The 22768-nt window shown below is 37.5% G+C and overlaps 3 protein-coding genes across 3 annotated transcripts in view; 1 reads left to right on the top strand and 2 right to left on the bottom strand.

The window, feature by feature from the left end:
- The window catches only part of LOC146489385 (uncharacterized), a 1308-nt gene extending 1200 nt beyond the window's left edge, over nt 1-108 (bottom strand). Inside the window, exon 1 of the mRNA XM_085111515.1 lies at nt 1-108. This exon is cut by the window's left edge and continues 63 nt beyond it. Within this exon, the coding sequence (XP_084967641.1) occupies nt 1-72 (72 nt within the window). The 5' untranslated portion in view covers nt 73-108.
- A 14100-nt stretch (nt 109-14208) lies between these two features.
- LOC146489384 (uncharacterized) lies at nt 14209-19356 on the bottom strand. The gene is made up of 6 exons (XM_085108586.1): nt 18853-19356; nt 16647-16670; nt 16212-16373; nt 15640-15729; nt 14926-15078; nt 14209-14380 (listed from the first exon to the last, which is right to left on the bottom strand). Exons 1-6 carry the CDS (start codon nt 19033-19035, stop codon nt 14288-14290), a joined length of 705 nt encoding a protein of 234 aa, XP_084964712.1. The 5' UTR covers nt 19036-19356; the 3' UTR covers nt 14209-14287.
- A 168-nt stretch (nt 19357-19524) lies between these two features.
- LOC146489383 (HEAT repeat-containing protein 5B-like) overlaps nt 19525-22768 on the top strand; it is a 35799-nt gene continuing 32555 nt past the window's right edge. Inside the window, exon 1 of the mRNA XM_085108476.1 lies at nt 19525-19774. Within this exon, the coding sequence (XP_084964602.1) occupies nt 19646-19774 (129 nt within the window). The 5' untranslated portion in view covers nt 19525-19645. The remainder of the gene's footprint in view (nt 19775-22768) is intronic.

Below are 22768 nucleotides of genomic sequence, written 5' to 3'. Positions count from 1 at the left end.
TGGAAGAGCCTTGACAAATACAATTAAACCAAAGGAAATCACAGCTACAGCTATTGTGCTCTTCAGATGCATGGCGAGCTTATTCCAAACAAGCTTTTCTTCAATTGCACTGAAAGAGACAACCTGAAGTAAGAACAAGTCCGAGTGTGTTTTCAAACTCTCCACAAGGGGTTACGTCACGGTTTGTGAATCTTGAGAAAATGAGCCTAAATTCTTCAATTTAGTTGTTTGCAATCCGTGTCAATCTTCTCCATCCTTGACCATCCTCGTTCCTTCTCGGTTTACTATCACTTTTTTTACCAAACTGATATTTTGTGGTTTCCTTGGCTTTGAAGGTAATTTTGCACAGAGCAGAAAACGACTCAAGATATCGTGACTTACTCCCTCAAATTTCTGAGTCACGGAATCCCGGCCTGACTGCGAAGAACAGGGGTGCTTATCATTTACACAGAAACTCGTGCATCATCATTAACGAATTAAATTTGAAGTTGTGGGAGAGGGAACCGCTACAGAGTATATCCACGTCAGCCAGAGAGACTTACTTAAATAGTAGAAAAATGGCATTGCCTAAATTCACAGCCCAAATTCTCTGAAGCTTTCCAAACAGAATGGCGCGAACCATTTGATTTTCCAACCGTAATTACCGATTTTCGCATGTAAATGGTAAGTACCCCAGTGCACTGGGGCCCTCTAATGACAACATACTTAGAAAATATTTCAGCTTTTAGCTTTGTGACTGTGAAATTGAACATGCTTTAAGTGATCAAAGGGTTTTGGTAAGAAAGGAGAGTTTGCCATTTCGGTCAAGGGCAAACAGGGATGATTACGACTTGGATCAGGAGTCCATAACCCCGAAAGTCCATCCTCCATGTGGAGCAATTTTCAATTGAGTGTCGAAAGTAATCCGGGATTACATTGGTTTTGCTCTGCTCTGCTCTGCGATAGGTCTAAAAAATTCACGCCACCCTCTCAGCCAATCAGATGCAAAACTAAAACCAATCGCGAATTGGTCACTCGCGTTTTCCCGCGCTTCAGGCCGGTAATACGCGTTTTACTTTGAGTTCTCATTGGCTCTCTCGGATAATTTCCTATGTTCTGACTGGCCGTTGTGATTACTTTGGTTTTGGTTTTCGACACACAATCGAAAAGCACTTTATATGTGTAACGGCGTTTTCACAAGCAGAGTCATTTTTAGATAAGCCTTTCACGCAAGAAAAATACTGTTTCCTACGTCATCCGCATCCATCGAATGAGAAAATGCATTGAAAAGAATCTATCTATAGCAATTAGTCAAGAAGAATCATTTGAAAGTGCCAAATATTCGTGCTGTTTAATTATTAGAATGGACAAAGGATTTGGCTCTTGTTAAAAACAATCGCTTGTGATTGGTTATCCGAACTAATGCCTTATCTAAGACATAGTTAGCCAAGCTTAAAAGCGGACCTCCACAATTCCTTTTTAATAGCATTTATATACATGCTACTCTGCTTATTGTATAAACGTAATACCGTTACAAATTCTTCATCCTGTCTTGAGTTATATATATCTTAAGTGCATATAAAGCACACTTTTTAAGACCTGGCTAAACTAGGAGACATTGTTGCGGAAACACTGTTGCGGAGGCAAATGTTTCCCAGTTTAGCCGCGCGGGAAACATAATGTTGCGGAAACAAATTTTGCTGCTCGGAAAAAAGAAAATGTTTTTGCCTCAGGTCAAAAACATTTTTGCTACCCAGACACAAATTTTGCTTCCGAAACATATGTTTCCCAGTTTAGCCACCATGAAAGCAATGTTGACTAAATTCCAGTGCTACTCATTAAAATGTTTCCTAGCAACAAAGTTAGTTTATTATTATACGCATGCGTAACCCTCTGTTTTCCGAAACAGTGTTTCCTCGTTTAGCCACCGGGGCAGCAAAACATTTTGTTTGCTTCCCGCTAGTTTAGCCACCTCGGAAACATAACAAGAAACAATGTTTCCTAGTTTAGCCAGGCCTTTACGCGTCAGCGGAAAATGTTTTGAACCGTAAGCTGTTCTTGTTGATCGTGCGAGATCACATTGCTGAATTCCAATGACGTTCGAGACCACAAAACACTTGTGGATGAAACAATTACGCTCTCTCTCAAATATTTCTCCTGTGTAAACTAATAATGTTATTTTGTTAATGGCAAATAAATTGAATTTGAATTTGAATTTGAATTTGAATGTATTTGCGTAACGTTTGAAATGCGTACAACAAAGAAAATTTGGCTACCAAGTAATGTCTCCGCGCGTGCAATTTGGCCGTGCGGATTAAAATAAAATTTTTGTTACAAAAATTTATTACTCTGTAAATATTCTTCGTACAGAAATATTTATAGTCTCATAATAAACGTTACAAGAAAAGAAATAAGGAAAAATAATGTTTGGTTATGGTTCCAAATATTTTAACGTTTACTTTAAAAGTAGGGCGTACTGTTTACAAATATGCGCTGGGAATGAATTACACAAGTCGAGCACAAAATGTTCAAAAAAATGAATGACTCTAAGAATATTTCTCCTAAAGAAATAATTCTAGTCTCTGACTAAAATTTAAGAAAAAAATACAGGAAAAATAATGTTTGGTTGTGGCCTGGAGCGTGTTTACAAAACTTGTGAGCTGTGAATTGCGAACGAATTATACAAGTCCAGCACAAATTGTTCAAAATTATCGCGATCCTGGAGATTTCCTATTGCGCTGAGACGACGTTATTTTGCGACTGAATGTCGTCTCAAAATGACGGTTTTTGATTGGCTCAAAAATTGTCATGTAAGCATGACAGCACGGCACTTAAATGGGTTCGGCGCGCACAGATTAAAATCTTACTTCTGTGAATGAACATGCGACGTTGGATGGTGTTGTTTATTTCTTTTCATTTGAGTTTAAAAATGCTTCTGACATTGTTCAAGGACCACTTATAATATTTTTTTTTTGGGGTGAACATGTACCTTGGTACAGCGGATACAACTTTTTTCTTGAAGATAAGCGAAAAAGAGTGATTATAAATTCGATGAAGAGAAATTTACTTAAAAGACATTCTTAGGTGTGAAAGCGGCCAAGGTAAATAACAATGAGTTTAAATTCGAATAAATTATGGCATTTTCAAAGCAAAAAGATCTTTTTTTTTTTCTGATGTCTCTTATCTCTAGAAAAAAATGCTCCAAGAGCGCTGCTTCGTTCTCTTTCATGGCTCAGGTTTGTCAATTTGATCTTCTTGTCGTAGTGCCGAACGGCAGACTCGGAAATTTTTACAGTTTTCTTCGCCGCTTGTTTTCTGTTAAATTTCTTAATCTCCACGCACCTAAACTAGGATAACAATGCTCTGCTTTTGTTTTTGGGTACTAGTATGGTTACCCTTTTTATTTTTCCTTCTGGTTGTGAGGTTTATTCATCACTGTTTTCATGCTGTTGTTTTTGTCTCGGCGGTAACGACCTTTCAATAAAATTTGCTGGTAAAATGTTTAAACCCACTAGCTCGTCTATTTCTCTTACAGAAACAGTTCTAGTCTCTAAGTAAACGTTAACAAACGGAGAATACAGAAAAAATAATGCTTGGTTGTGGCCCGAAATATTTCAGTGAGCGCTTAAAATTAGAACGTGTTTTATGCGCTGTGAATTGCGAATGAGTTACGTACACAAGTCCAGCACAAACATGATGTTCAAAACAATTCATAACTCTGTGAATATTTCTCGTACAGAAATAATTCTAGTCTCTAAGTAAACGTTAACAAACGGAAAATACAGGAAAAATAATGTTTGGTTGTGGTCCTAAATATTTCTATGAGCTTTTAACCCTTAAATTAGAGCGTATTTACCAAACTTATGCGCTGTGAATGGCGAATTAGTTGGAGAAGTCCAACACAAAACGTTCAAAACAATTCATAACTCTGTGAATATTTCTCGTACAGAAATAATTCTAGTCTCTAAGTAAACTTTAACAAACGGAGAATACAGGAAAAATAATGTTTGGTTGTGGTCCTAAATATTTCAGGGAGCGCTTAAAATTAGGGCGTGTTTACAACACTAATGCGCTGAGAATGGCGAATGAATCAGAGAAGTCCAACACAAAATGTTCAAAACAATTCATAACTCTGTGCATATTTCTCCCACGGAAATAATTCTTGTATCTAAGTAAACATTAACAAACGGGGAATACAGGAATAATAATGTTTGGTTGTGGCCCGAAATATCTCAGGGAGCACTTAAAATTAGAGCATGTTTACAAAACTTATGCGATGCAAATGGCGAATGAATTCCAGCACAAAATGTTCAAAACAACACATAATTCTGTAAATATTTCTCCTACACAAATAATTCAAGTCTTAAAGTAAACGTTAACAAAAGGAGAATACAGGAAAAATAATGTTTTTTTGTAGTCCGAAATATTTAAACGTTTACTGCGTATTTAAAAATGCATGTGCCCTGCAAATGAATCACACAGGTCCAACACAAAACATAACTCTGTGAATAGCTCTGTGAATGTTCAAAATTAATTTATCCACGAATATTTGTCGTATGGCAACACCTTAAGTATTTGTGTATAATTTGAAGTATGTTAAATATGGAGAATTAAGCCTGGTTCACACTTGCGACATAACGACATAACGACATAATCGCTTATGTCGGTAATGTGAACACTGACATAAAGACATAAGGTTAGGTGAAAAGAATACTTTAAAAATGGTGGAACAAACACTTGTTGCCTTTGAGAGGATTTAATTTGTTTCTTCGACGAAGGCGTCGTCGACGACAACAAAGGGAAAAAATTGCTAGAAGAAAAGAGTGGTTGCGTCCAGTATTTCAGGAAGAAGCTAGAAGAGCATCTACACCTCTTTTATCATACAATATTGGATAAGTTCGAAATGCTTCAGCAAGTTCTTCTTCATCTACACGAGCTGCACCAGGTTTGCTCCATCATATCTTCCAACTCCACAGTAGCCGCCATATTGAAAATAGTGCTTGTGGCGAACTGGGTTCGACAATTTTGCCGCTCTCTGATTGGTGGTTTGTTGTGTCGTTATGTCGAAGTTGCTCACACTTGTTTGACAGCAACATAACGACATAACGACATGGACATAACGGCATAAAGAAAAGATCAGTTGTTTCCTTATGTCGTTATATCGATGTCGTTATTTGCCAATATGTCATTATGTTTACATGTTCACACTGCTAACATAACGACATAACGTCCTTCTTATGTCGTTATGTCGTTATGTCGTTATGTCGCAAGTGTGAACCAGGCTTTACCGACAGTTGCCTGCAAAAATGCATTTAATTTCTATGCGACTTGCGAGTTGCTTACTCACCCAGCTCACCACATGTTTGTTTCAACTGACATTTTGCCTGTTTGTTCGTCGCTCTCGGATTTCAAATTTGCTTATTAGTCGCCTGCTTTCTCGACATATGTAGTTTGACAACATATTCAACGAATACAAGAAATTAGTGTTGTTCAAAATTCTCGTTTGTTTTTCTTAATTAAAGAAGTAAGCCATCCCACTTCCCGCTGAAAAAACGCGGGTTGCCGCACAAGTTGAGTGTGACATCTCACGGTGGCTTACAAAGAGGGGCGGACGTACGTACGTACGTACACCAGACGGACAGTGACGTCATAACCAAAAATTTTCGCATACATGGGTTTACCAACATCTCTTATTAATGGGGCTCCGCGGAGCTCCGCTAAGAATATTTCTACTAAGTGAAAACGCCGTTTCACAGACGCAGTATGAAAGATGGACGCTGTGCATTATGGGATTGAAGACTAAGTAAGGGAAAATTTGACGTGTTATGGATACCTTCATTACCAAAAACTTGTGAAATTAATTTCATTTCACTTAAGGTTTATATCTGTAGATTTAAAGCCAATAAAATAAGCTATTATGAAATTTGTGTAGCCGTCGTCATGCTTTCGTGCAATAATTTTTGTGCCACTGGCTTTTGTGATCTCAGTGATGCGAATAACTTGTAGATTTTATCCCAAATAGCTAGTGATGGCTTAAGCGCAGTTCGCGATGCCCTAATGACAACAAATGCCTCTGACATATCATTGACGATGAAAACTTTCTCCTTCTTTATGACGCCTATTCGTCAAAACTTGATTTTTGCACTGAAAAATTTCCGAGAGCTAACACACACAAATGGAGCGAGATTTCTTAAAAAAATGATTGACCCAAACTAATCCAATCACACAGTCCCGCTTCTCATTGCGAGTTGGTAAAAATGCAAATTTGTGGTTATCATTTAGTGTAATTATGCCGGTTGCACTTCTATCGTTGCGGTCAATAGGAACTTAAAGGAAAACTATAAAAAGCCGATTTGAATTCGCTGCATAAGTTCATTAAACTTGATGTTTACTAGAAAGTACCGGCATCAAACTTCATTGTCTTTTTTAATTTGTTTTTATTTTTTCTCAAAACGGACTGCCAAAGTTGGGAATGCGGCTAATCTAAGAGTGCGGCTTATACACGAGTGTTTACGGTACTATTGGCAAGGGGAAAGACCTTAACCATCAGTTTTTTTTCTCGAAAAGAACAAAACAAAACAAAACAAAACATTATAAGGAGCTTTGTTTCTGAAATCCTCTCTGAAACCAGCGAAGCGAGGCATGCATATTCACGGTCACGACAGATTATTTACGAACTTTCACTCTCACGGTATTAATGTAAATTCTCCTTAATGACTTCCATATATTTCTTTTACTAGTAGTTCTGAGAATTTGGTCTTACACCAAGTCAACAACCCTTAGTTGATAATTTTGGTTATTCTCATCACCTCTTTGCTCGACAATGTATTGATATTGTAACGAGAAATTTAATGTTGATCGCTCTGAGAGTAAATGGTGAAAAGAAGGCAGAAACTGATGAGAATTATTCGATCATTAACTACTCTTTTGTAGTTTTAGTCTTCCGTCTTAGGAAGTAACTCTTAACTGTTATTTCCTATATAACAGTTAACATTTAGAAGTTTGGGCTTTATAACACTTAACATTAAAAACTAACAGTAAACCTCATCTAGCCTCCATTTTACCCTTTGCTGTAAAAGTTACGCCCAAAGCTCTCCATTTTTATGTTAAATATGCCTATTGAAAACTACGAAAATTATTACTTTGAAAACGGTTATTTCTGGCAAATCGCTCAATTTAAGACTCGCAAAATTTGCCCGAATTTCGGTTCTCGCAAAGCTAGTAGAGAGCTTTTTAATCTAGGAAATTCTCACGCAGCTTTAACAGTCAAGCATGTCTACCACAGAAGACACTCCAAGTTACGATTTTTTCAGTGGAATGGTATTAATTAAACTTAGTGAAGTTTGCTGTGCCTATGCTTCGAAAGAAATAATTTTAGGGAACAGTTATGAAAGTGCCTTGTGCTTGTCCATGGAGAGAAACGCACCTAATTTGCGAACAACGGCCGGAGGACAAAATTCTCAATTCCTCTGGTGAGAAACATTGATTTGAAATATTCCATTGGAATAAAAGAAAGAAATGATTATTTGCTCGACTAGCAAAAAATAAGTGAAATAAAAAGAGATCTCACCTTCAAATTCTCTAGTGACTCTTGAACGTAGATCTTGAACGATCTGTACTGTGAGAGGTTTCGACGTAAACTGATGGTTCAGGGTTTGCTCGAACTAATAGTAATGATTCCTTTGCTTTAATTTTTAAGGAGAGGTATGCTCTTATTGGTCGAAACAACTGAAGTGCAACCATAATTGCACTAAATGATAACCACAAATTTGCATTTATATCAACTCGCAGTGGGTAGCCGGGACTAAAAACGTTGGTTTGTTGGGGTCAATCATCTTTTTAAAGATCGAAATGTCGGTTTCAGGTCGTTTATCACTAACAATAGCGCTAGGTTATGAAAGAGAGGCGACTTGCCACAGGAAGGGTGGAAGGGTGTGTTCTCTTTGTAAATTGCTTGTTCGTTTGTGACCGTTCCCGGAGGCATTTGTGTATTTTGCACGCATTTTCTATCCCTCGAATATCGAGCAACGTGCTACAATTGGGAAGCCAATGTGTATTGCCATAAAGGAGTTCCTTTCATTTATTCCATTTAATACTAGCAGTTGGCGAGGACAAAAAAGTCGTAATAGACCTTATTCGATCTTCTCATTAAGTAGCACTATAAAACGGTATTTGGCCATGTCTTTATTGATTTGTATTCACAAATAGGCGGCATTCAGTCACAAAATCCTTCAAGCAGAAAATTAACAATTTTTGAGTCCAAATGCCTGCACGTATCTGTCCGAATTTCTTTCAAATTTCATTACCTGCCACTGAAATGAAAAACTGTTACCTGAGAATACTTATTGAAAATATTAAAGTTTAAAACAAGGGGACAGTTCTCTGATGGATATCATAAACTCCCCGTTTATTAAGTTCGCACAATTCACACACCATTGAGAACGGCACGTACGGAATTTTCTTCTAGAAAATTACTCGAGGTCGGGGTGACGCGGCAACAACAACAACAACAATCTTTATTCGTGCCCAGAAATTATACAGTGTTACATAAATTCAAGAAAGAAAAATTACTAAGGAAGGGGGGACAGCCACTTAGAAATAGCAAGCTAATCGAGCTAAGTGGCTGGGCCAAGCGGAAACATTTGCAAATACCCTACATTGAAATAGAGCTAAGGACACGATTTACCATTCACACACACACGCACACACAAAAATAACAATAAACAAGGGGAAGTGCACACGCAAAACTGGAAAAATAAAGTACATCAATGAGCCAGTCAGTAGTTGGAGATAAGCGATTCTTTTAAGAGGACTTTGAAACAGGTACGACTCTTGGATTTTAATGACTCTTCATTGGAATTCCAAACTTTAGCTCCAAAAAACGAATGTTAAATTTGCCATAGTTGGTCCTCGCTTTAGGCAGATAGTATGAGATCTTACATGCCAATCTTGTTTGATATTGATGTACTTTGTTGATACTCCTAAAAAAATATCATTAAAAATTAAGGACAATCTATCGTTAAAAAATTAAGGGCACTCTGGGAATAGCTAAAAGGCCCTTAAACATTTGCAGTGGGAGATCAATCAGTCCATTATTTTATGGAACAAAAATATTTTAAGAAGGGGGTCGCTGGGATTTTCGATTTTGCGGTTTTGGCCATTCTTAGATCGGTTTTTCGGCTTTTGCACCGAGAATCCTCGATTTTCGGTTTTAACGTTTGTTGCGGTTTGCGGTTTTTCCTTTTCTAGCAGTTGGTTTTCGGTTTTCGGGAAAAATATGAGCAGTTTTTCGGATTTGTACAATTCCGGTCAGACGTGAATGATTGGTGAAAGATTTCAATCGAATCTCCCAATTCACGTCTTAGTTCTTAAAACTTCAATGTGGAATTCTTGATTTTTAATTGAGGTTTCAGGGCTACAGGCTAGCTATTTGCGATCGTAAAATTCCCCCCGAGTTCTCTAGCGATTCAATGGAGGATTTATAATGTTTTCCAAATTTAAACACAGATTTGTCCCACAAATTTCGTGATGATATTAAAATAGTGTGGAAATTTGGTTGTGTAAATTTTCGGTTTCGATAGATTTATATGCGGTTTCCGGTTTTTATCGAGTTTTGTTGCATTTTTTTCGGTTTTGGGCGATTTTTTTGTGCGGTTTGGCGGTTTCTGAGAGGCCCCAATGCCCCCCTCTTTAAGAATGATTTTCTGAACTAATATTAATGATTCACCTAAGGCAAGCAAGTTTACGATTAAAAATAGCATCGGAAGTCATTGTGTTTAATATGGTTTTTGAGAACCGAATGAGCTAACTTATGATGCTTTTTAGTCATTTTTTGTTTAATAGAGGGCAACCTTACAGCAGTTGTTTGTTGAGATAGAGCTCGAGAAACACAAAACACCAACTAAGTGGCCATGCATATCATCAGAGCTTATCCCGCTTATTCCTTTGCATGAAGCAACAAGGAGTATTGCTTCTCCTCTTGGATGGGATGCTAGTCCATCGCAGGCCGGCTACCCTCAGCATTTCGGCAGGTTTTCTCAAAACACAAGGACTCAGAACGAGGCTCAAACACGGACCTTTCGATACAGAGTCCAGGGTTGGGTTGCTCGAAGCATGGTTAGCGCTAACCATTGGTTAAGAGGTATTAAAATCTATAGGTTGTCATGGTATTTAACCCGGGTTAGTGCTAACTATGCTTCGAGCAACTGGGCCCAGTGCGTTAACCATTTGGACGCTGCGTCGCTTTACAGCTAACCTTAAAAGGAGCAAGAAAAATCTCATCAGGAACAAGAATGAGTATAATATGGAGATTGCAAACTACGAACTCGAAAGCCTTATCTTAACTCTCAGGGTGCATCACCGTGAAGAACGAGGCTTCATCACGTTTGCTGTCTTGAATCTTTCCATTGTTCTTTATTCCGAAGTTCATGGGTTAAACTCCATTAATTTTTAGTCTCTTTTAATAAAAAAGTTTAACGGGGCTTTCAGGAGCTGTTCAAATTCAATGCTCCAAAGTGAACGCTTCATTTTATTTAAGAGCCAGTGAATCGAATTAATTGCTACCTTGCGTGACCTGACCAAAAGACGCTCACACGAAAGATCGCATGATTTTTTCCAAAAATTGACGCCTCCTTAAACTCTTTGGGCGGATTATTAATACGATGTGTAACTTATAGGCAGTGGTTTAGAGTGCTTTTCGATTGAGTGTCGTAAAACCAAAACCACACTAATCACAACGGCCAATCAGAACAAAGAAAAATATCAGAGGGAGCTAAGGAAGTACTCGAAGTTATGTTACTTGGATAAATCACCAAATTTCCAGAACTAACCAAGAAATGAATGCATGCTCAACAGTTAGGAGAATTAGCTTTCAGGTCTCGGGAATTTCTTGTTTTTGAAACTCGCAAATTGTAATTTGACTCTACGCTAGTATATTAACTGCGTGCTTTCAAAATTTGCCGATTCATGTTTTAATTACGAATTACACCGAATATTCATTATTTCAATCAACAAAAACAACACAAAGAGGAAAGGAAAAACAGACTTAAGCGGCTGGGGAAGTCGATTTATATAAAATTTCACGTAAAACCGGAAAAATAAAAACACAAGTACATCCTGTAAAATTTGCGTGTTTTCTTTCCAATACATGTTTAAGCTAAGCACTGACAAACAACTTCTTGTGATAACTTTTCTGAAGAACTGATTAGCTCATGTACACGATGACCTAACCAGTATTGAGTAGAGCACTCTTTTCTACACGTAGAAGAACATACGTGAGGGCAAGAAAAGGGAGTTTTGGTCACCAGCTGTTAAAACTAACTAAGGCTAGATTTAGGCCCGTCAGTGATAGGTCTCACTACTTGACCTTAGCCTGCGAGACGGGCGCAAACTGGGGGAGTTTGCGAGGAGGAGAAAAGTGCGAGATAATTTTCTTTCATCCCAGTCCCCCTCCGTTGTTTCCCTCTCCATTTTTCTTCCCTTCCCCTCCCCTGCCGACGCCTTCCACGTAGGATACTTGACCTCAGTACAGTACTATGTTTTACTAATTTTCGTCCCAAAGGGAAGGCCACCTATTTCATAATAACACACTGTCACAACTTTTTGTCGCAACGATTTTTGTCGCGTAACTCCATGTAATTTTTTATCGTACTGAAGTTGCAACCGGCGGCGATTTCATCGCGATTTGTTTGTCTTAGCAAAATTACAGTGCAAGTTTCCTTCATAAACAAAAGCCACGCGCCCGCTCAAAAGGGAAACTGCTCGAGTACTCGTCTCAGTCATCGCGTCTCGTGAGTTGCAACTCAAACTGCGGCGATAAATGTACTTACTTGAATCAGAAGTTGTTTTACCAGCACAATTTTAAAGTTGCAACTTCACCGCGGCAAACATTCATCTTGTTTCGTGAGTTGCATTTCAAACCGCGGCGTCAAATGGCACCTCAGTGCGGCAACAGAACGTAATCAAAACAGTTTATTTTGCGTCGTGTGGTCCCCTGCATCCAAAAGTTATAAATCAAAATTAAATAGAGATATAGACAGATTAAATTTCATCGCATCTGTTCATCCCGTAGGGTTCAACAGTCTTTAAATCCCTAAAGGAGATTAGTCTGGGCGTGGCTCAAGCTTTTTTTTTTTGACCCCACAAAAGAGACAATTTTAAAACACAGACAAATATATTTTTATATTTCTTCGCGTGCAACCCTAAACGAGACTATCACGGCTAAATCAGGAACCAATGGGCTTCTGGCCATGGCTAAATATAATGGCGTTTTGCCGAGAACACCCTTAAAATCCGAAGTTTACACCCCTAAGCGAGACGACGAGTATCCCCACCCCTGTCATATGAGTCTCGATAAACTCCAGAAAGAAAAAAAAAACATAGTTTTATCAGGGTGGAGATCCGCCGGTATCATGGACACTGTGAAGAACGTTCAAAGTAGCCAGATTCTTCGCTCAACTCCCACGTTTAGCGACAATTCCACGAAAATTGTTTGCAATTCGGATTTTCACACTTAGTTTTGTTAATGTTGTCTCAATAAATTCTGATTCTTTGTGTAACTCGTGTTAATTTCTCTTATTTTGAATTCGCGTTAATTTCCTTTATTGGTAAGTCTTCCTTCAATTTAAGTCACGTTAATTTCCTTTAACAAGGCGTCCATTTTCTGGGAAGTGGGAGAAGTCTTTGCAAGTGCTGTGGTGTCCCATACGCAAGCAATCGCTACCCAAAAATGTGGCCCGCCTTGTATGCAGCTGAGACAAGAAAAGATATGACTGGTCTTCTCACCTGGGAAATAGCCGCTGGAATACATAGGAGAGTCGGTGGTACTTTGACGAAACTGTACATGCACTCATGTGGCTAAGACTACTACTGACTTGAGTGTCATAAAATTTATTTGCTTCAATTATCATGAGTTTGTATACAATATTTATTCGTTATCATTTATATTATAAACTTTATAAAAAAAGACATACCAATAAGTACAGTTTATTTACACTGCTAGAAATTGGTTCTGATCGCAATCCGAGACAAATTTTTAAGTAAATCGAGAGTTTCTATGAAATAAGCACGAGATGTGCGTGGAAACGCACAAAGCTGCGGTGTGCGTTAATTCAGTGTTAATTTCAGAAAGGAAATAGAAAACTTTCTTTCCTTGTCTCCAAACCGGTGACACTTATCCATTTCTTAATGATTAGATTTTTTTCGCAAAACGCACTCACTGAGTAGAGTTTGTAACCTTTGAATATCAGTTTATATAACCACGGATATGAAGTTAGAATAGACTCCCTCTCATGTCTCGATCAATAGATGTGTGAATTATCTACTTTCCATAAACGGCTCGGTTTGATACTTCCCATAAAATATATTCAAGTAACGAAACAGCACTACAGCCCGGGGCGGGGGGGTTCTTGGGTTAAGTTTTGCTGGGTATGTGCCGCTGGCCTCTCAGAGCCCCTGCCCCATTATAGTCTATTTTGTGGCCAGTTATAGACCCCATCTTAGTCACTTTTTGGGAAAATGTAATTTTCGCGATCCCAACTAAGTCACTTTCTATTTATGCATCTACTTTCAAGAACAGAATGTAATGCGAGGTGATTGTTAAATTTAATAAACAACAACTTTCTGAACTTTTTAACCGAGACCATTTTGAATCCCTACTTAATAGAATTTTCTCGCCCCAAAATCCGAAAATGTGCAACCCCATTCTGGTAACTCTATTGAAAATGCGACCCCATTCTAGTCAATCCAGTCGTGAAAATGCGACCCCATCCAACGGCACATCCCCATTAGCCTCTTATAAGAAAGTAACCCCCCCCCGGGGGGGGGGGGGGGCGCTACAGTAACAAGTTAAACGGTTGAAATGCAAAACTTTGAACTAAATTGCGTGACTACGGATTTAGTAATAAGATGGAAAATTAGGCCTAGTTCAACTGCTACAACTTGATAGTACGCATGAGGTACCTCACTGAATTAAGCCTTTCCTGTTTTCTCCTGTCATTACAAGCTGAATGTTACCCAAACTGGCAAAGCCTAGCCTACAGAAACAAAGCGCTTCCAAAGCCATTTTAAGTGAAGGTGGTGAATGTCTTACTCATCACTTTGAGTTTCTGGTTGGTCACGCCAGCTAAAATAATATTACAATATACTTAAGTACACTTGTGGTTCAAACGTTCTTCAAGGCACTTTTATATGGGAGTATACCCTACGATGTTCCCATGTCCTGATTCGTCGTTTGAAAATTTCCATTAATAAGCTGGTTACACATGCAAAGTGCTCGAATGACAGAACTTTCCTTTTAAGACAGAAGCTGTTATTGAATGCTGCAGACAGCACTTTTGTTCTGTTGCACAGAGGATGCAATTGGAAGATCTTTGATTCTGTTTTGCCTGATCATCTCCAGTACCTAACAATTAAAAAAGAAATAACAAAAAAACAATGTTAAAAAGGATGTGTTGTACAACTTTTACCTCAATTTTTTTAATCAAACAAATCAATTTTAACCATTGCACTGCCAGTACTTCTATACCTGACATGGCATTTTACAAACGCTGGTGTCAGGCTTACATATAATTTGTGAGAAAGTAAGAAATTCTCCACCAAGTTTAGAAAAAATATCACAAATAAAGGCTGGGGGTGTTCATTTAGCATTTGTTTGTTTTTTTAATCAGATTTGGATGTCGGTTTCTTTTAAATGGAACCTTGAATTTAGTACTTTAAAATTTCAGCCTTTCTTGATGTTCCATTTGGTTACCATGGTTACCAGTACACTTTCCTGTGAGGCCTAGTCCTTGCTAGCAGCTGACCTTTCAAAATACTTTGCTAACAAACAAGATACTCTTTTTTATGTTGGATGAGTCACTAAGATGCAAAGTGAAATTATGGAATACACAAATGTTAATAACCTGAGCACATAAACATTGTCACAAAAATAATAAAAGATTTACATACCTCTATACATTCAAAGAAGTCGATAGAATTTGTTTTGTCCAAGTCAATTTTCCTAAAAATATTTTCTATTTCTTTCTTAGTATACAAGAAGCCTGTGCCGCCCTGTTGAGATACTAAGTCCAGCATCTTCTCCAGCTCATCACTGTCTATAGTCTGCAAGATATGACAACAAATGATAATCTCTGCTCAACAAGTACACATAGATAATGGTCAGTTGATAAAAAACACCATTTTGTTTTTATGATTTTTTTAACCATATCGTAAAAACATTTAGTGTGTACAGCCAATTTCTATGCACAGTCTGTACTGTTGTACTTTGTGTTAAGAAATGAATCAAAGGGGTGTTTAATGATTCCAGTATGACTAGAATTCTGGTAGGATATCAAAATGCACGTAAACTGTATGTTTGTATGTCTGAATGGTTAAAACTGAAAAAAGTGAAACAGACAGTCATACTGTGTTTACATGATAGCAGAACTGATGAATTTTTGTAATTGAATAAGAATCTTGATACAGTACATACAGTTACAAGGGTGAACTCACAAATGTATGACTTTTGTACAAATATACAATTTTGGAGTAGAATTATTTAAACAAATACAGAGCCACGAGAGAGAACTGGGGTGAACTGGCATGCCTGTTTGCCAGTGATACTCTAGAACCATTTAGACAACCCTTTACTATTCATTGCATGGTACAAAGCTAATGACTTACTCCATTTCTGTCCAGATCCGCCTCTACAAACTTCTTCTCAGCAATAAGAACTGTGCTCAATGGAACATCAGGATATCGGGTGGCAATTTCCTGTAAAGCATATCAAAAACAGTCATTCCAATCAGTGATTTCTACAGTCAACTCAGGGGCCAGTTCTGTCTACCTGCCTTCAGAAGTGTCCACAGTAAAGAGAGTTAAGCAACAGACAGGCAAGTGAAATTCAGTCATAACTAGCCAGTCTATTCATGCATGCCACAGTCAGGTTTGCACCTTACAATGACCTCTGCTTTCAGGGAGACTACCGGTACTGTGATCTTCAGAAAGTAATAATAAATTGTTTAAAATTAAGCAAAGTTGGGAGAATGAAAGTTCAACTTGGTCTAAATCCCTGACATACAATCCTCACATAGGACAGGAACAGCGAAAAAAAAAAAAAAAAAAAATGTTTCCTAGAATCCCCTTCCACAGGAAACCAAACCAATTATAACAATATTATTTCAAAATATCAAAACTTGTGGGTGAACAAATATCCAAAAGCAACTTTCCCTGAATACAAACAAAAATTCACAAACCTGGTATAACTTTTCAGGGTCTTCAAATGGATTGTCATGATTATCTTTGTTATTGACTTCAGCTGGTACTAGTAATCCTCCATCCTTACCCCCTTTCTCTTTTTTTTTCTGTGCTGGTCTTTTAGGTTTGCGTGCACTTGATGGTCGCCGCTTCTTTGTCTCCTAAACATGTGTTAGAAGGAAGCTGAGATTTCATATTTTTATACTTTAAAATATTAACCTTTTGAATCACCAAAGTGAGCATATATAGAAAGCATTTCTGTCAAGTTTGCTTATTCAATCTCTGAGCTTTGATGCAAGTACATAAAGTGTAGTAAGATATTCAGCTAGGATAGGGGTATGAATTTTTACATTGTCATAATTTGCGAGCTCAAAACTTAAAAACAAATTGTATTATGTCAGGTTATAATAAATGTCACATGTTCATTGACATACCTTATTCTGGTTCTTTTCTGCCAGCTAGAGCATTAGGAAAAAATAATATTAAAAGAAGATCAATTAAACATTTTCAGTTATTTGTTACTTTTATAACTTCTAAGCATGATGTTTAAAATCCATCATTAGTTCCAAGTGTAATCAAATGCCATCTCAGCCAACCCTCTGAGAAGTTGTCATTTCAAGGAATTTTGGTCAAACAATTCCTAACATTACAGAGGGCAAATTCCAAAGTCAAATTGCATACTAGTTAGGGACTTACCAGATTATGCCAATGGATCCGAGGCAATGAAAAATAAATATTATCTGGTTTTAAAACCAAAGACAAACTTAAAGAACAAGCAAGAACTACACTCATTGGAAGGGAACCTCCACTTTTACCACAAGTTGATAGTAAATTTTTGGAAATGATGTCTAAATTGCAAAGGTTAGCTAAAAAACTGGCAATAACATTATTGGACAAGATTGTTGTCCATTTTCACTTTTAAATTTCCTGTGCACCTGACAGTTTTGGATTTTTACGACATCATATGGTTATTGCCATATTTGTCAGGAAGCAGAAGTTCTTTTGTACGAAATAATAGGGCAAACAATTTGTGATGTCATGAAATCCAAAATGGACGTGTGCAAAAACTTTAAAAGCAAAAAGAAGCGATGATAAAATTATCCTGTTTTGTTTGATATGAAATATTCCATGTTTTCCAACTTATTTTGAAAATACTAGACTGATTGTATTTTCAACATTTGAACATCAACATTTTAACATCTTCTTTCTGTATTTCTCCTGTTGGTCACCAACCCCAGATCTCCAGGTTACACTTGGTCAAAACACAAGTTCGAGTCCTGGCCAGGGTGCAGAAAAAATGCCTTTTGTTTTTTTTATCTTTTTTTTCCGCTGAGTACCAGCTAACACAGTGCAGTGGTATCCTGGAAGCTCATAATGTGATAACATGAACATGAAATCTAAATATAGACTTTGTGCTTTTTTAGTTTGGCAAGAAAGGCTCAAACAGATTGAGATTGTGGTTCTGTGAAGTTAGTAGGGAATTTTTTATGAAATGAAAGGAGAAAGTATGATGGAGAAATGTCTGAGGGTGTTTCGAGCTTGGTCATGTATTCTTTTTTGGCAGTGCAAAGATGGTTTGACGCTATTAAAGCAATAATAAAACAGTAAAATTAGTCTAGTGGAAAATAGTCAGATATGTGTGATGCAAGTGTTAAGGTGAGGCACTCTCGTACTGAAGGTGTTTTGGTTCAAATCCCGGTAAGACTGAAGGATGAGCTCTTTTATTTTTCTTTTCCTTTCTTCACCACTCCAAAGACTCCAAATAAGTCTACAGCAAAGTTCGGAAGAACATATTTCTCACACGGCCTGATTCGCTAGCAAACTGGTCACCATGTAACCTCATTATCCCCCATAAATATGTTTTCTGATAAAAATAAAATAAATTATTTAAACTCTGAGTTTTATAAACTGACATCAGGTTCATGTGATTGGCTGAGTTTGATGATTAGGGCAAAGCACTAAAACTATTCAATTAGCTGGAATAAGCTTAAGTCTTGGGGAAAAGGTTAAAAAATCTGAGAGGCATACAGTGGGACGTAAATTTGGCCGCTTAATAAGCCTTTTCGGCTTTCTTGTCACTGTAGACATGCAGCTTATCAGTCTTATCAATAAATAATAAGAATTTTTCTTTGCTGTATTATGAATTCATTACCTTTAAAAACACTTTGACTACACTTATTAAATTAATGTAACACTGATTAAGCGTTCATCTGGGTTAAAACTGCCAGGAACTTTTCTCAAACCTCCGCACTTTTTCCACAAAAAGTAGAAACGCTCGAAAAATGATAAATTTGTAATTTCAAATCACAAATTAGAATCGTGCCTACCACTCGCGGCCGCCGTTTAAGCTTATGTTTTTTCTTATCAGAGGTGTACGTACACCAAATTTGCTAATGAAATTAAAAGTTCAATTACACATAAAGCTAAAATTAAACAAAGGAGTAATACTTTGACAACGAATTCTCGACGACTTGCCAACCGTGTCATACATGTATGTTAGACAGTATAAATATATACCAATTAAACTGAACTGAATTCACTCAATCTACATTTCTTAAATTATACACGTATCTTGAGATAGTTAAGGGTCGTTTAAAAGTCTGCATTTAATATGTTGAATTAAACGTCAAAATTGCTTACTTGCTTTTCCAAATCTTCTACTTTCTTGGTCATATCATATATGGATCCTTTTAGTGTGTTGCATTCTCTCTCTTTCTCGTGTAGTTTGCTCTTCAGTTCTTCTCTTTCTTTCAACCCAGTCAAAAAATCTTGCGTCGTTTGGTCGCGCTGTAGAGTTATTTCTTCGTTGTTTTCTTCCGACATGAGCAGCGAAAAAAGTTTTAATCCGATTTCGAGACACTTTAAGGTGGAATTGAAACCAGACTTCTTCAAAAGGGTAATCCGTCTCAAACGTGTTGTCAGTTAAAGATAAACAAGAAGCTCATTTGTTTTGTACACAGTGGTTGCTAGCACACATGCACATTCCATCACGCTCGATTGCTCCCTTGCTGCATTCACGAACTTGCACTGAATTTTCCCTCAGAGAGAAAATGAATTCTTGAACCATAAGCCAGTCACACAAAACACTGCTTCAATGTCGACTACCTCTTTTCGTTCTTTTTTAGGGGAAAAAATCCATTCGTGTAGATGTTATCTCACGTCTCCACCCTGCTTGATTTACCCCGAGCCCCGTCCTCCTAAGTCCCCTCTTACCCCCTCAGTACCCCCCTCAATATATGCAAGCTCGTTCCCATGGTCCTCTCTCTTCCTGACGATGTGTACGTCGGTACAATATGTGTCTCCATACACAACGCACCTACCAATCCAAGATGGCGGAACGGTAGATGATCAAGCCAGAGTACGTGAGCATACAAACCACTTAAAATCGAAAGTTTAATACCCTGTTCAATACATTTTGGGGGTTGTCCACAATATGGATTTCGACATACCAACACTGGTCTACAACGAAGAGGAGTATGGTCGGACTCCAGCGAATCAGAAGTCCATATTTATCTATGAATGGCTGAGGAATCTTGAAGATGACATTTCCCGTGTCTCAAAGGTGACTTCAACCTTAACAACAACTGCTAGTCAAACTTTTATACCATTTAAAACGAATTATTTTTATTTGAGGATATATTACAATTCCAGCGCTTACCAAACGTCAGCGACGTCTTATGTAGTTTTCTCCGTCTCCAGTTGTAGTAAGCTTATTTGCATTTGTTTTTACCCAATTTTTGAAAGATGATTGTTTGAAAAATCCCAATTTTTTTCACCGGCATACCATCCTCTGTTAAAGTAGTGTGCTACTATTTTAGGGTTTCGAGAGAAACTACGGTCACAGTGTTGGTTTTTGTCCTTGGATACTGTGTAAGATGTCTCTGTGTGACATTTTTTGTCCTTTGGCCGAAGAGTGCGAAAAACGAGGCATTATATATTTAAGAATTGGTTCATGCTTAGCGTGCGTGTATCGAGTTATGGATGCACGCGGAAAGTTTGGAGAGCATGAGAGAAGCGCCGAGAGCAACTCTAGCTTCTTGAGTGCTCTCCAAACTTCCCAAGTGCATCCATAACTCGATATACGCACAGCTAAAAGCATGAACCAATTCTTTTATAACATAGTGAAAATAAAGTAAATGATTCCTGGAAAACAGGTTTTGTTCCAGATTAATTACAAAATTGTCTGTAAAAAACAAAAGGGCGAAAATGGTTTCTCATATTGGTTTAATCTTAACGTTTCATTAAGCTTCATGCTCTTATAAATATAGATCTTTTATGGTGTTGTTTCTCTGTAAAAGTTTTTTAAAAACACAGCACGCATGCTTCCCCCATCTGACTTGCACACGTCATCGGATGGACGCACGGCCGTGCGTATGTTGAGAAATGTACCATGATGACGCCAATAGGAATTAGATTAGGATGCACGCACGCTATGTTATAATATACAACAAGTTTAATTTGGAGTTGATGTCAAGTTATTAAAATTGTCACCCTATGGGTACTGTCCTATGACTGACTTGATATTTCTCCATGTCTTGACCGAGTTTGTGTTTAAAAAAACAGTAATACTTTAGGTCTTGTTGGAGCTTTCTTTATATGATCGGTGCTATAAAGCTCCAGACCAAAGGAATTTAGAACCTGTCAGCTGCTTAAAATCTGCCAAGCAGCACATCTTGGTTGCTTTTGAACTGCTTGCAGCTGTTGGCGGTTAAAAGGTGACTGCAAAACACAAATTGGCTTTGAATAGCTGACATGTTGCCAATTCCTTTAATATGTTTCAAGGAAGCTGTGAAGAGGACTTCTACATCACTTTTGTAGGTAGTAATTGGAACCTTGAAATCCAAACTTAGCCAAAACATGGAAAAATATCTAGTGTACCAGATGCCGGTCCCATGTGGTAGGAATTTTAATCACTTTGCATCAATTCCAATATGAACTAGGTAAGTGCTTGACCAGCAGTTTATGCCAAGCAAGTTACTTGCCTTGTTTTTCTTCTATGAACCATACAGGTCAAGATGATTCTAAAAAAGTCTGCAATATTGAGGAAATCTCCACCGTAACAATGAGCTCACAATCCTAATACAGCCTAACCTTCCTTTGCGATCACCTCTCATAAGTGACCACCTATCCCAAGCAAACAGTTTTCTTAAATACCAAAAGTTTCCGAGTCAAATCACTAGCTGGAACCTCTCGTAAGCATCTACTTCTCGTAAGCGACCATAACCACTCTTAGAGCCAAAAGTTTGGGATTTTCTTTTGTTTTCAATCTCTTGTAAGCGACCACTAAGTATATTCATGGACTTGTAGATTATAATTTTAATATTCTTAAGAACAGCGACATCCATTCCTATAATACCCGGAGAAAGAATGATTTCCGTCTTCCACGAGTACGAAATAACTACGGAAAGAAGACACTCCTTTACCAGGGTATTAGGGAATGGAACCTTTTAGAACAGTCTTTCAAAGACATAAAATCGTTTTTAATTTTTAAGCAACGTATCAAAGAGCGCGTTTTTAGCTAGTTTTTAATTCTTATTTCTTATTTTTATTTCTTACCGCCGACTTTGTATTTTCTACTTTTAAATAATTGTAATTTTTAAAATAATTGTAAGTTTTAAATCATTTCTCAATCTACAGGGCCCCACTGAATATCACTTTTGTGATGTGGGCTCCCTGTATAAAGATTGTTATTATTATTATTATTATTACTTGACAGATGATAATGTGTAGCTGAAACATTATCGCATTCTGAATACAACACAAGCTTTTGAAAGTCAGACAACACACAAGTAACAATAGATTCAAGTTGTAGCTATAATGAGGCTTTTCCTGTTTCCCATATTTGGTAAGATTATCAGGGGCAACCCATTAATGTTTTTGTTCCTGAAATTAAAAGATAAAATATTTTTGTGGCTACTAAAAATTATTATATGGGTCTGAATGAGAATTGGTGCATGGGGTAAGTCTCTGCAGTTATCATATGCTAATGAAGAAAAATTTAGGCCCCCAATGGTCTGACCTCTTGTATGCAACCACCTCCTGTAAGCGACCACTCAGTTTTGCTATTTTGTGTGGCTGCTTTATAAGAGGTTCGACTGTAGTAACACCATTCAAATAGAGGATGGTGTGGCTGTGGTTTGGTTCACTATACCCTTTCATGTGAAGCAACTGCCATTTGAGCTACAATTTGCTGTGCTTGCATGAGGATCCGATGACAAATAATCTCTGTATGAATCAATTTCTAAAGTATTCAAACCTGGTGAATTGAAGATATCTGATCTCCAAGAGCAACCTTTTACACTGTAATTGAAAGCTGCTAGGCAGTATTTCTGTTTGTTTGAAAAATCGAATTTATTTTTATTCTATTTTTAGAGATCTCCCTTTGTGCTTTTTGTGCTTCCCCTTTTTGTGTGCAAATGATTCAAAAGATACATTTTTGTTTACAGAAATCTCCTGAGGTTGTGCATCAGATTTTCTTTTCATCCAATAACTCTGATCTTGTTTCATAGGACATAGTATGGCCAACCTACTTTCTCTGTGGCTACACAACACCCTA

The sequence above is a fragment of the Pavona decussata genome, unplaced genomic scaffold (assembly GCF_977016875.1).
Source record: "Pavona decussata unplaced genomic scaffold, jaPavDecu1.1 SCAFFOLD_6, whole genome shotgun sequence".
In the NCBI taxonomy this organism is placed as follows: domain Eukaryota; kingdom Metazoa; phylum Cnidaria; class Anthozoa; order Scleractinia; family Agariciidae; genus Pavona; species Pavona decussata.
This window is presented reverse-complemented; position numbering and strand designations above follow the sequence as displayed.